This window comes from Gymnoscopelus microlampas (assembly GCF_963454915.1).
Source record: "Gymnoscopelus microlampas genome assembly, chromosome: 7".
Taxonomy (NCBI): Eukaryota; Metazoa; Chordata; class Actinopteri; order Myctophiformes; family Myctophidae; genus Gymnoscopelus; species Gymnoscopelus microlampas.
Window position 1 is genome coordinate 57,029,413 of NC_139944.1, and position 15,061 is coordinate 57,044,473.

Genomic DNA, 15,061 nt, shown 5'->3' on the forward strand with positions numbered 1-15,061 from the left:
GGAGCTGGGGGACTGGTTACACTTCATCACTGATGCCAGATCCTGTGCTGTCAACATGGACACCTGGGTGGAGATAATGGACAAAGCAGAACAGAAAAAACAGGAAACCTTTAATGAAGTCAAAATTGGAAAATAATAACTGTTGCGTTCAATGTGAGAGACTTAAGTGGCTTACTGAAGCACACGCGTATTCTTCAATGCCAAAGTCACAAAAGCGTCCATTCATCTGTCCGTTGTTGAGGAGGAGCTGTAGTGCAGTGCTTTGGTAGCCGAAAAGGAAAACATATCAAATGTTTCTTGAGTTGCAAAACGAAAAGTTTGTTCATTAAATATATTTGAGATATTGTAGGCATTGCCTCAGAACACTCACCTGTTAATTCCAACACAAATGTCTGTTTCTGTGAAAACATTAATTAATTAATTCATTATGAAAATAAATCACAATAAAATTCATAACAATGAATCAAAACTACTATACACTTACCATTTGCTGAAGTAACATTGCACTTGGGAAAGAAAGAAAGAGTGAAATGTTTTTAATTTGGTGACATTTAGTCAATTAGACTTTAAAATGTGAATATAGTTTCAGGTACCTACCTCTCCACTGTAGATAATGCAGCCTAAGTATAGACAGAAAAAGTTTTGTTGATTTTTGAAATGCAATGGGAAAAACATAACCACTGCTAATAACATGTGCACATAACAGCATAGTGATACATCACTTTTAACTCAGGTAGATACAGTCGAAGATCTCACCTGGTGGAATTTGATGAAGCAAAGTCAGCTTGTTGTATGTGATGGATGATGCTACACTCGGTGGAAGAGTAAACATGGCCAGGTCCAGTCTGGTGAAACTGAGACCCAACAAGTTGGGGTTAACATAGGCCAAAAATAATGATTTAAATTATTTCTACTTGGTCTTCAAAAATCAAAATATACTGATAGATAACTTACATTATTTTGTACGACAAGCAGGAAATTTCACCCTGAAAAATGACAAATAGAGTTTGTGATTTTAAACCAAATGTGCATAGTTACAGTTTATATTACTATCATTACTTCACAGTTTTTACCTTTCCAGAGAACATAACAAGGTGGGACACAAACTCAGCCAATCCTCTCTCCTTTGGAGATTCGGTCAGATAGTCAAACACTGCGTGGATGACAACATCTTTCTCAGGAAGAAGAGGCAACACCACAAGTTCTGCACTCTGCTTTGGAGACAGGAGCCTTACAGCCTCCAGCTAGATGGAAAGAAAGTCAAGAAAAACTTGATCACCACCACTGGACTTTATTTTATATTTAAAAAGTAATTATCTCTTGGAGTTAATAATTCATCATTGTTATGTAATGTAACAACTTTAAAGTCTTACAGGGGAGAAGCCTGGGTTTAGATTCAGGAATTCACTGACAGACACAAGACCTGAGAATGCACCAAAGTTGTTCTCCAACCAGTAAACACTGCTGTTGGACACACAGCCTCGGTCTGAAGGGGACAGATCAGAATGAAACATTAAGGCATTGAAAGGTGTCTGGAAATACAGTCAATATATTTTCCTGTAAAAAATATAACATTTTAATAGATTGTAAAAATAGATAGATAGATTGCAGTTAGTCAGGGACAGGAAAGGGATTATTAGTTCCGTCAGGACCACTTGCTGCTGATGTGAGGTCATGTTGTCGAATTTATGGCTAAACTCCTGCAATCTGTGGATCACATCAAAATACAATGAAAAATACTTGTTTTCACTTCTTCGTTTTTCGGGCCAATTCCCATCAGGGTGCGCCACATCATCTGTTTCCATCTGCTTCTGTTTTCGGCATCTTCCTTGGTCACTCTAGCCACCTGCATGTCGTCTCCCTCCGCATTCATAAACTTCATCTTTGGTCTACCTCTTCTCCTCTTGCCTGGCAGCTCCATCTTCAGCATCCTTCTCCCAATATACCTCTCATCCCTCCTCCGTATATATCCAAACAAACATCCAAACCTCGCCTCTCTTGCTTTATCCCCAAACCTTCTAACCTGGGCTAATCCTCCAATGTAATCATTGGCATCCTCAATTTTGCCACCTCTAGTTCCGCCTCCTGTCTTCTCATCAGTGCCACCATTTCCAAGCCGTACACATCTTCCCTCTCACAAATCACCCCTGACTCCATCAGTTCCACCCTACCTATCGCTTCTTCAGCTCTCTTCCACACTACCCATTACTTTGGACTCAATTCAACTTCACTATATGACTTTTTACTCACAAGAAAAAAGAAAAGAAATTCAAAACATTGTGACTTAACTATGCTTTTCATCCAAACACCCCATTATGGGAGATTAAATGTGAAATACATCCACATAAAGATGATAGCCCCAGGTGGGAAAATTCAGTCAAAGGGTATACAGATGGAAGAAGTCTCCAGCTTAATACTTACACTTGCTGGTATGTGTTACAGCTGAGGTTCCTGCTGCTGAGGCAGTATAGAAACTCTCCTGATGCAGATGACAGGAACCCTCTCAAACGTCCAGAGAACCACTTCCCAATGACATCACTGTCCCTCAACTGTTCATCAGTCAGAATCGACACTCTCAGCTCTCCAATCACATCCAGAACCGCAGACACCGATGGACCAGTCATCGTCATGGACTAGGGGAAGGATTACATGGGTCAATATTGTTTTTTTAGGCTTACAACCTGTTTAATACGTATTAGGGGGAAATATTTATATATAATATATTTTTTTTACATTCATGGTGTAACCCCTTTAAAATGTAAGCCATTTAACATCATCACAACATACTCACATGACTTGGTAGACATCACAGGGTGGCTTAACCTAAGAAATAAAATAAAAGTCCATGCATTATAATAATAATAATTATTATTATAATTACTATTATATTTTGCTGTACGTTTTTTAAGCTGTCATAAGACGCTCTACAGATGAGGTTACCTCTCTAGCGAGCAGAACCAGGTGGTGCAGGAACTCAGGAAAGTCTCCTTGAGACTGTGTCAGATGGTCAAACACTGCATGGATGATGACGTCTTTCTCTGGAGGAGTAGGCACCAGCAGCATCTCTGCAGTCTGCTTCGGAGTCAGAACCTCCATCTGGACACGTTTAAGACAAGAGAGAGACAGACAGGACATAATAGGAGAGGGCAGGATATGAGATTTAACCACTGAAGCCCTATTTTATACGTAATCGAATTATAATGTCACACTCGCAAATCAGCTATTACGTTTTTGAAAATCTTGCAATCCTGAGATGACATGCCCAAAATATACGCCAGGTTGAAAGGTTATTAAGTTACTGAAATTGTAGTGTCAAGTACAAACAATCAAATCAATGTTTTCAGTAAAAATGTTCAGATTGTCCACACTCACTCCAGAGAAGTCACGGTTTTGAAGGCATTTGCAGAATCGGCCTCATGGTCTTAATGGGTTAAGTCCATATCATTAAGGGCAGCTGTGAGTATCATTCATACTGTACTTACTCATAATAGAGGAGAACATCTGGAGGGTAGTCGCTGAAGGTGGTGACATCTGCTTCTCCTTTGATGTAGTTGTACATGCAGGTCAGCTGTTGGTGAGGCAAGCAGCAAACATTGTCTATCTCCCACCTTCATATTATGATTCTTCCTCCTACAGGATTTGACCAGCTTCTTGATGAGAACCTTGGCCACAGTCGTAACTCTGGTGCATGTGAACCCTTGGAGCACGTATGATGTCAAACTATGCACACACACACACACACACACACACACACACACACACACACACACACACACACACACACACACACACACACACACACACACACATCACCCATTACACTGTGTCATACCAAATGCCACATTACTTTGGCCACCTTGGAAATTATTATTATTATTATTATTATTTTTTAGAAGAAATGTGTTCACAACTTACTTATCTGGACTGCTTTCATATCCAGTAGCTACTGTGTCAAAGAAAAATACTGCCTGGAAAAAGAAAATAAGCAGCTTGTTTAAACATACATCTACCTGTGTGTGTGTGTGTGTGTGTGTGTGTGTGTGTGTGTGTGTGTGTGTGTGTGTGTGTGTGTGTTTACTTTATGTGTACATGAAGTATGCATGTGTGTTGCATTCCCTACCTGCTCTTGTTTCCATTTCTTTGGGTTGAGCACAGTGACAGAGGAGCTGGTGAAGCCCTGCAGCAGGGCGCGAGGGATCTCGCCAGCCAGATCATCAGGAACATTCTGTATGATGTTCGCACTGTTGCTGTTCACTGATATAATCTAGTGTGAGGAAAAAAAGGATGTCGGAGCGTAATTGTTATATACGAACCTGAAGGAGATCACAACCCCCCCAGTAGAGAAGCAGACATAATAATAATAATAATACAAAATAGATGAGAAAAATAAATCAGTATCAGCATCAGTAATGAATCACTTCCATTTTCTTCTGTTCTCTTTTTTACTTCACCTTTTCTCCCAGTTTTAGTGGTTATGTCAATTCTACAACAAGCTCAGTTTGATTGAGTCCACAATGCTATATGCAAGATACTTTGTATCATTCTTGTTTTCTAAGCACTGTGTTTACTCTATTCTATCTAAATAACATGTATACAGTAGTACATGTAACTCTCATACCTGGGTGACAACGGTCTGCTTGATGACTTGAGGCGCAGTCACCATGTGTGTCACAAACGTGGGATTCTGGCCGGCAGTAAGAAGCTGAGAGCCGCTGATGCCATTAATGGTGGATGCAGGAAGGCCCACCACCAGAGAACCCAGAGTGAACAACGATGAGGCACTGTTGATCTGTGGGTGGAAGCATGGAGATAGGTTACCACACGCATGAGAGCATGACTGATGTTATACATCTTTATCTTTGGCACTGGGAGAGACCTTGTTTTGCATTTTCCTTCTGTGAATCCAGGACAAGTCACACACACACACACACACACACACACACACACACACACACACACACGCACACGCACACGCACACGCACATAAACCGACCTGAAACAATCCTGAAGTCATCAGGGCTTGGATGATTGCCATGGCCTGACCCAGATTCCAGCCGCTTACAGCGCTGAGAATGCCAAGCGAGGCATGGATGTCTCCCGGCCTTGCGCCGGCGAGTTGGCCGGAGGATAAGCCCACGCTCTGCCTGTCGAGGGCAGTGATGTAGTTTGCATTGAGGTTGCCACCACTGTTGCCTGCCAAAGCAGCAGCAATCTACAACAAATGGGATATTAAGGGTTAAACACAACCCGTCAGTGTCAAAAGCATGAATGTGTGCGGCGCATGTGTGTGAATGTGTTACCTCTGGGTCGAGGTCTGTGCAGTGTGTTGTCAGGTTGTACAGAATGATCATGCTCTGTGAGGAGGTCAGCTGACTGAAAGATGCACCAGGGGCAAGGCATCGACACAGCAGAGGAAGCCTGGAAGCAGTGAGTGGAGATCGTCAGTGAGCAGTAAACATTAAAATAAAAAACACTAAAATAGGGATGCCAGGGTTAACCCATTTAGACCGGGAAAGAATATGTGTCATTTTTAGATTTCTTTGGCATTGATTTTTTCAAATCTTTGAATATATATTCTACAAATGTCTACTAAATCCTAAAAAAAACGTATGTTGCTATATCAGTGAACACTTTCATGTCAAGGACCCCCAAAATGATATGTATTTGGCCGCGGATCCCCATCTCAAAATATTTAGTTCCAGGAACCCCCAGAAGCAAAGATTTGAGTTAAAAATGTTCTCTTAAATATATATATTCAAAGATTTGCACACATTTTCACTATTTTTCAAAAACAGCAGATCTACAAGTTCATAGCGTGGCACTTGGTCGCAATATAAACTTGTAGATCTGCTATTTTTGCTCTGTGGTTGTGTAGTGCCTACGTTCTCCAGGAACACAGTAGTCTGAATGTAGTTCTGGTAGATCTGGCAGAGTTGTCCCTCATCGTCAACAATACCAGGGCGACGGAGGAAACTGCCAAGGTCTGAAGGTGGCATGGAGTTCAGCAGCTGAAGACACAGTTACAGTAGCATAACGGAAACGTGAGCATTATTCACACAGCAGCCATTTCTCTCATAGGGGCTGTGTGTCCACCAAGGCGTTTTTTTTCCCCTGAGTGCAGCGTATGTTTTGAATTGTTTTCAATAGGAGCGCTGCGTTACCGCTATGCTGGAAACCACAGCAACGTGATGATAACCTGAGCGTCTATTTTGTGCTGCACTTTCAGGTCTTTAGCGTATTTTATCTTGGATTTTTTTTTACAAAAATTGTCTCTGAGATGTAGTGAAGTAGAAGCAAAAGGGGAAAAAAAAGAGGAAAAATTCCTCAAAATTGTACTCAAGTACAGTACTTGTACTTAGTCACTTTAGACCACTGGTTATCCCCCCCCCCTCCACACACACACACACACACACACACACACACACACACACACACACACACACACACACACACACACACCTGAGGCATCCTGTCGCTGGGCATGAGCGACATGAACGTGGACAGGTTGGGGAACTGGAATCCCATGAATGAGCTCTCCAAGAAACCATAGAAACGGTGGTTGTAGATGTCACCATAGCAGCGGAGAGGTGTTGATCCTATAAGAACAGGGTAGATAGATGTACAGTAAGAATGCTGCCTGTCAGTCATTCATTCATTCATTCATGGTGAGCTACAGTGTTTACTTTGTGGTCGTCCTTTACCTTTGAGAGACTGAATGATGTGATTGTGTATCTCCGTCTGTGTGAGTTTTCAAATGATTGTAGTGGAGTAAATGTACTAGATTTGCCTCTGAGATGCAGTGTAGTAGAAGTATAGTATAGTATTGAAAAATTGACATACTCAAGTAAAGTCAAAGTACAGTACCTCTACATCTAAATATACCTCTACCGTCTAAATATACTTAATTACTTTCCATCACTGGAAAAGGCAGTTTAATGTTGAAATGTGTCCCCCTCTCACCAGGATGGCAGGCGAGAAGTCATCGAAGAACGCTGTGAGGTGTTTGTTGGGAACGTTGTTCATCACCATGGCGACCTGAGAAGATGAGGTGAGCTGACCAGGTGTGGACGAGACCTCTGCTAACTGCGTCACTGTAAGCTGGGTCAGGGCGTCCATCTGCAACCATGCAAGCATACAACACACACACACACACACACACACGCACGCACGCACACACACACATACAGTGAGTGGATACACAATATCACAAACCGTGTAGAGAGATTTAAAATGAACAGCGTACCATAGAGATTTTAAGACAGGAAACACATTATATTCTATAAAAAAAAACTGTAAACAATACCGCTGAAAAGTTGGAGTAGAGCGTCCCTAGGTCACGGAATGAGACAACAGCAGCAAAGGCTCCAAAGTTCTTCTGCAACCATTCTCCACTGGCTGGATATTGTGAACTACAGCTAGGATCTGGACCAGGAAGTACATAATACATCAACATATTTCATTTTTTATTTAGATTTTGAAATATAGATAATCACTGCTGTAGGATATAAGGTATTCATCAAGCTTGTGCCATTGATTTGCAGTTAGGATGAATGGAAGTCCTAACCTGTGGTTGAATGTTCCTGGTGTTGAAGGCCTTGATGAAGTACAGGTACACAGTGACCGGTCTGGAAGGCTCCATCTGTGACTGGTGCTCACCCAAGACCTCAACACTGTGGTTGACAGGTAGCAGTTGAAAGGTCATTCATTATAATGTATTTAGTTTAGCAGTAAAGTGATTGGTAAAATGTTGTATTGAATGAATGTATACAGATGTATGTAACACATATGCATAACTTCTACACTACCCATGGTGGTCATCTGCCAATGAACCACGCAGCTCAACTATGAACATCTCTAGCATAGGGGCCCTTGAATAGTTACATTCATATTGTTTGAGTTTACTGATCGTTGGCTCTTGTGGCAAAGAACAGGTCTAAGGTACAGCATATACTGTGTGTATGAGTGGAGCACTCTGGTACAACACAACAGTGAAGCTCACAGCCAGGTTATGTACAACAGTTACAGTGTTGGGGGCTATGACACTTACAGGGCTTGGTAGGAGAGGCAATTTAGGTTTTTAGTGGTGAGACAGGACAGGAACTCTTTGGACACAGCTGGCAGGAATGGGCTGAGCCTTTGCTTGAACCACAGATCAATGAACGCAGGTTTCTCAAAGTTGTCTGAGCTGAAGGTGTCCAGTCGGATCTCTCCAATGGAATCCAGAATCAGCGATGTTGCAGGGTTGCTAGGGTTAAACGTCTACAAGGAACGGGGAGATGCAAGCAGAATTCTTCACAAATGTTTATCACAATTTTTTTTCTGTTACTTTTTTGTACTATTTGATTTTATGTATTGTCTGATAAAACTTCTGAAAATAAAGAGTTTAAAAAAAAATGTTTATCACAAGATTTATATTAGTAAATGAGAAAGTCAAGATGAGAAAGGGTAGCCTACTGTTGAGTTAAATATGAGAGACATAATTAGTGGCTTACTGAAGCACAAGCGTATTCTTCAATGCCGTAGTCGCAAAAACGTCCACTCATCTGTCCATTGTTGAGGAGGAGCTGTAGTGCAGTGCTTTAGAAGATTGGAAAATAAAATAAAACATTTCTTACAAAATGATTCTTCATAAAATAATACCACACTGTGAATTAGCAGACAATGAGCCACTACTCTGCTTGACATTTAATGCTTAAATTCAAATGAAGGTACTTACCTCTCCGGTGTATATTGTGCAGCCTAAGAAAAGAAAATTGGATATAATAAGGATCTGGTTCAATTTTAAGAACACCATGGCTAAGCAAAAATGACCATTGCAAATGAAGTGTAAACATATACAGCAGATCTAGAAGATCTCACCTGGTGGAACTTGCTGAAGTAAAGCCAGCTTGTTGTTTGTGACGGATGATGCTACACTCTGAGGAAGAGTAAGCAAGGCCTGGTCCAGTCTGGTGAAACTGAGACCCAAAAAGTTGCGGTTAACATAGGCCAATAATAATGAATTAAATAACTTTGACCTGGTCTTCAAAAAACAAAACAAAACAAAAATATTGATATAAACTTACACTATTTTGTATGATGAGCAGGAAATGTTTCCCTGTCAAATGACAAAAAAGAGGTTGTCATTTCAAAACACAGTTACTGTTTCTCTCATTATCATGCTATAGTTTTTACCGTTCCAGAAAACATAACAAGGTGGGACAGAAACTCAGCCAATCCCCTCTCCTCTGGAGACGCAGTCAGGTAGTCAAACACTGAGTTGATGACAACATCTTTCTCAGCAGGAAGAGGCAACACCACAAGTTCTGCACTCTGCTTTGGAGACAGGAGCTTTACAGCCTCCAGCTGGACCGAAAAAAAAACATACAGAAAAATATTATTATTATTTTATATTACAGTAACATATATATATTATATATTATATTAAGTAAGTAATTACCTATTACGTGTATGTTTGATAATTTTTCCATGTTATGTGTGTATAAGCTTAAGTCTATAAGTTATAAGTCTTACAGGGGAGAAGCCCGGGTTGAGATTCAGGAATTCTCTGACAGACACAAGGACTGAGAACGGCCCAAAGTTGTTCTGCAACCAGTCAACACTGCTGTTGGACACACAGCCTCGGTCTGGAGGGGACAGATCAGAATGAAACATTGAAGGGATAGTTCACCCCCAAAATGACTTTTTTTCTATCGATTAGTCACTCCACGGAGACTTGAATTCATGGATGTTTTTTTGTTTTTGTCGCATCCTAAGCCAATAATTTGATGACCGGCAGCAGTTCCGGTAGGACACACAGGGTCTCCTTTATGTCTGCTACCGGAACCGCTGCCTACCGGTCCACTGGTCATCAAATTATTGGCTTAGGAATGCGACAAAAACAACAACATATCCATGAAGTCTCCATGGGGTGAACTATCCCTTTCAAACAAAAGGGTGTATGAAAATGTCAGTCAATAGTAAATTATCCAGTAAAAAGAGCCCATTCAGAGCCAAGTATAGACTCATTATTTATTATTGAGATAATGTAGTTAGTCAGTACCTGACAGTGGGCGGGACAGGAAAGGGAGGATTAGATCCTTCAGGACCAAATGCTGCTGCTGTGAGGTCATGTTGTCAAATTGATGGCTAAACTCCTTCAAACTGTGAATTAAACAAACACACAATGAGAAATAATCTTCTCTATGACGGACTTATTATTCTAGAATCTAGAGGAAAGTTATCATTGTGAGTATGACTTAACCTTATGGGGACCTAAACTCTTAAATCAAACAACATGTCAGATCAAACCAATATTCAAAGTGAATTACATCTGCACATTAATGTGATTGGGTTATAATGATGAATAATAGCCTCCAGGTCAATACTTACACTTGCTGGTATGTGTGGCAGCTGAGGTTACTGCCACTGAGGCATCCCGATGCAGATGACAGGAACCCTCTCAAACGTCCAGAGAACCATTTCCTGATGACATCACTGTCCCTCAACTGTTCATTAGTCAGCATCGATAGTCTCATCTCTCCAATCACATCCAGAGCCACAGACGCCGATGGACCAGTCATGGTCTCAGACTAAACAAAGGATTACATGTGTCAATATGATGTTTGACTAAATTACTTTCAGTGTTTGGTCATTGTTGTATACCAATTAATTACACAATTTAGCAGTTTAATTTGAGTTTATTTCAGTGTCTGGTTAAAGCAATTTTTATACCGTGTTGGCAAGAAGATCCAGAGCTGCATCCAACACCCCAAAGGACTTGGACAAGAACAGCTTCCAGACTGGTCTGGAACCAGTGGAGTTGGGGGACTGGTTACACTTCATCACCGCTGCCAGATCCTGTGCTGTCAACATGGACACCTGGGTGGAGAAAATGGAGAGAGCAGAACAGAAAGAAATGCAGGAAATGTTTAAAGAAGTCAAGATGAGAAAAGGTTCTGTTGTTTAAAATATGAATGTAACGAAGGGGGACACCTCTGTTTACTTTTATATAGAATATACTGGTTGAGGCGGCGAATATGGACTAGATTCCGGTCAGAGAATCAGGGGAGTCTGGAGAAGGGATTTCTTTCCAATCATTTATTTCTCTCCAAAGGGCATTGGGTTATTGGTCTTACAACAGTATGAATGTGTGAGGGTGAATGTGTGGTATCGTTTCATGGACGCACAAAGGATAGGGGATCAAGGAACAAGGGAACAGGAGGAAACATACAGAGATCTTCGTGTCTGACTGGTCCTGCTTATGTCAAACACTCTAACTAAATAGACTGTCAGTGGTAAGTACCATGTCAGGCCACTAGGCGTCGCTGACAGGCTTTCTACAATTAGGGACTTAAGTGACTTACTGAAGCACAAGCGTATTCTTCAATGCCATAGTCACAAAAACTTCCACTCATCTGCCCGCTGTTGAGGAGGAGCTGTAGTGCAGTGCTTTGGTAAAGGAAAGGAAAAAAAGGTTCAATCATTTCCTACATTACAACAACATGATTATTTATTAAATAAATCTGAGAAATAAAATTAACTCCAAGACAAATGTCGGCTTCTGTGAAAACAGTGCAAACGAATTAAGGATTGAAAAAATAACTAGAGAATATGTTCTGGGAATGTAAGTGGTTTGGAAACAATTTCTGTTCAAAGGGATTTAGGAAGGCATGGCGTCTCTGACGCGTGTTTTTGAAACACAAAACTAGTAATGACATAAGTTCCATGTGTTGATGCCTGAACATAAGGACAGATGCTCCTATATACATACAACACTCTTGATGAAGGCACATTTATTGCTGATATTGTTCAACTTGACTGAAAAAGTTAAACTATAACTGCACTTTGACCATAATGTTTTATGCATTTTCTCCATACTCTATCTTCTATTTGTTTCTTGATATATTTTTCTCTCTTTAAATGCCTTATGTAAAGAACTAGAAGTTCGGGCCGCTACGCGGCCCGAACGTCTAGCGTGACGCGTCGTTCACTTTGCAGTGCCACCTTACAGGCACCTAAAGAGGTGACGTGCATCACCTCTGCAAGGACCCAAACCCACTTTGTGATTACTCACACCTGGCATGGCAGACCTGTGAGCAGTGTGCAGTGGTGTACAATGTTAAAAGAGAGACCAAATGGCAGGAGATGAAGTGAGCAGTTTATTGGTGTAAAAGGTGTATGAGAGAGTTCCTTGTATAGATTATTACTATTTATCACTATGGAAGCCGTCGAACTGGTGCGATCTGACGGCATCATTGTGGTGGAGAGAGTTCTTGTGGTGGAGAGAGTTCCTTGTATAGATTATTACTATTTATCACTATGGAAGCCGTCGAACTGGTGCGATCTGACGGCATCATTGTGGTGGAGAGAGTTCTTGTGGTGGAGAGAGTTCCTTGTATAGATTATTACTATTTATCACTATGGAAGCCGTCGAACTGGTGCGATCTGACGGCATCCTAGAATTTATAGGTAGGATGTGATGTCATGTGATGTCATGCTGTCGTGAGATTTACGTCACTCTGACGGCATCCTAGAATTTATAGGTAGGATGTGATGTCATGCTGTCGTGAGATTACGTCACACTGGCGTTGTCATCGTGATGTTGGATTACGTCACACCGTCACACTGGCGTCGCATACGGACAACCGACATGGCGCAGGATTCAAATTGTATATATAGATATTGATATTGCCTTTGTGTATGAAATTTTCATTTACAAAAACATTTGGCCATACTTGACAATGTTTCACAAACTACTAGGTCAAGAAAAGCATACAACACTTACCACTTGCTGGAATAAAGTTGCACTTGGGGGAAAAAGGGGGGGAAATAGTTGTGAATTTGATGACATTTAAATAATACTCTACTTAACGTTTAAAATTTGAAAATAAAATTAAGGCAAATACCTCTCCACTGTATATGATGCAGCCTAAGAATAAAAGTGCAAATACTGTAAGGCCTTGGTTCACTCTTAAAACACCATGGCATAACAAAATGACCATTGCAAATCAAAAGTAAATGTAACAGCTTAATTAACCTAAGTTAAATATCACTTTACGTCCTTTCGATAGAAGATCTCACCTGGTGGAACTTGCTGGAATAAAGCCAGCTTGTTGTATGTGATGGATGATGCTACACCCAGAGGAAGAGTAGGCAACGCCTGGTCCAGTCTGGTGAAACTGAAGATCAACAAGTCGGGGGTTAACTTCAGCTAATAATAATGAATGGAATCCCATCTACCAAGTCTTCAAAATCCACAATATATTGATGGATTGACGGATATACACTTACATTATTTTGTATGATGAGCAGGAAATGTTTTCCTGAAAAGTTACAAAAAGACGTTATAATTTCAAACCAAATGTGCACAGTTACTGTTTCTATTATCTTTACTTTATTGTTTTTACCTTCCCAGAGACAAGGTGGGACACAAACTCAGCCAATCCTTTCTCATTTGGAGATGCAGTCAGGTAGTCAAACACTGCATTGATGACAACGTCTTTCTGAGCAAGAGGCAACACCACAAGTTATGCACTCTGCTTTGGAGACAGGAGCTTTACAGCCTCCAGCTGCATATAAAGAAAAACAAGAAAAACTCATTGCTGGATTGTATTTTATTTAAAACAATCTAGTAATTAATATAGGTCTAATCATTCTTTGGTGTTTTATAGGTGATGAGGTCTTACAGGGGAGAAGCCTGGGTTGAGCTTCAGGAATTCTCTGACAGAAACAAGACTTGAGAAAGGCCCAAAGTTGTTCTGCAACCAGTGAACACTGCTGTTGGACACACAGCCTTGGCCTGGAGGGGACAGATCAGAATGAAACATATTCAAACTGAAAGGTATCTAGAAATAATACGTTTTCCATACGATCTGTTATTGAGATATTATAGTTACCTGACTGGGACAGGAAAGGGAGGATTAGTTTCATCAGGACCAAATGCTGCTGCTGTGAGGTCATGTTGTCAAGTCTGGTTAGAGCTACGTTTTGTACCATGTTGGCAAGAATATCCAGAGCTGCATCCAACACCCCAAAGGACTTGGAGAGCAACAGTGTCCAGACTGGTCTGGAACCAGTGGAGCTGGGGGACTTGTTCCACTTCATCACCGCTGCCAGATCCTGTGCTGTCAACATGGACACCTGGGTGGAAAGAAGAGCAGAAAGAAAATACAGAAAATGTTTAAAGAAGTCAAGATGAGAAAAGCTACTGTTGAGTAGAATTGAGAGACTTTAGTGGCTTACTGAAGCACAAGCGTATTCTTCAATGCCATAGTCACAAAACCTTCCACTCATCATCTGTCCATTGTTGAGGAGGAGCTGTAGTGCAGTGCTTTGGTAGAGAAATGGAAAATATGATCAAACATTTCTTGCATTACAACAAAATTATTCTTAAAGCTGAGATGTGCTGCTTAAAAAAAACTCACCCGTTAACTCCAAGACAAATGTCTGTTTCTGTGAAAACATGAGAGTAAATGAATGAATGTATTAATTTATCCATATTTATGTACGTGTGAAATCTGCTGTACAAATAAACTTGCCTTGCCATAATTATAATGTTTTTTAAATTACTGTAATGTATGTATAGAAAAGTATAAACACTTACCATTTGTGAGATCTGATGTTCATAGTGACAGAACACTATGCAACCAAAAAAAAAAAAAAAAACAGAAGTCTCGCTAGACGAGATTTCAATCTCGGCTAGCGAGACTTCTGTTTTTTTTTTTTTTTTTTTTAAATCTGCTGTACAAATTTGTGGCGGCTCAGGGGTGGAGTTATGAAATGTTTCTACTGTACCATTCATCCTAAGATATCATAACATCATAGAAAAGGTAATAACACTTTAGTCCAAAATTCTCCTTTAAGGGAAAAGGGTGAAATGGTTGTGAATTTACTGAAATTAACATAATACTCTGCTTAACATGTAAAGCTTGATTACAAATTAAGGTCAATACCTCTCCACTGTATATGGTGCAGCCTAAGAAAAGAAAAGTGCAGATATTAGGCTTTTGCTCATTTCTAAAACACCATGGCAAAACAAAATAAATAACCGATACAAATCAAAGGTAAATGTAACGGCAAT

The 15,061-nt window shown here is 40.5% G+C and overlaps 1 protein-coding gene and 2 long non-coding RNA genes across 3 annotated transcripts; all 3 read right to left on the bottom strand.

Moving 5' to 3' along the window:
• Positions 1 to 760: 760 nt before the first annotated feature.
• Positions 761 to 1,460, bottom strand: LOC311049606. The gene is made up of 4 exons (XR_014601209.1): positions 1,374 to 1,460; positions 1,074 to 1,244; positions 955 to 986; positions 761 to 854 (listed from the first exon to the last, which is right to left on the bottom strand). It is a non-coding gene; the product is annotated as an uncharacterized lncRNA (long non-coding RNA).
• Positions 1,461 to 2,904: 1,444 nt separating this feature from the next.
• On the bottom strand, positions 2,905 to 5,412 carry LOC311049442 (uncharacterized protein; the record flags this gene model as incomplete). The annotated part of the gene is made up of 7 exons (XM_084063013.1): positions 5,301 to 5,412; positions 4,994 to 5,212; positions 4,619 to 4,789; positions 4,121 to 4,264; positions 3,916 to 3,968; positions 3,609 to 3,720; positions 2,905 to 3,096 (listed from the first exon to the last, which is right to left on the bottom strand). The coding sequence occupies exons 1-7, from the start codon at positions 5,349 to 5,351 to the stop codon at positions 2,905 to 2,907; spliced, it is 942 nt and encodes a 313-aa protein (XP_083919139.1). The 5' UTR covers positions 5,352 to 5,412.
• Positions 5,413 to 13,075: 7,663 nt separating this feature from the next.
• On the bottom strand, positions 13,076 to 13,507 carry LOC311049811. The gene is made up of 3 exons (XR_014601234.1): positions 13,389 to 13,507; positions 13,273 to 13,304; positions 13,076 to 13,160 (listed from the first exon to the last, which is right to left on the bottom strand). It is a non-coding gene; the product is annotated as an uncharacterized lncRNA (long non-coding RNA).
• Between the last annotated feature and the right edge of the window lie 1,554 nt (positions 13,508 to 15,061).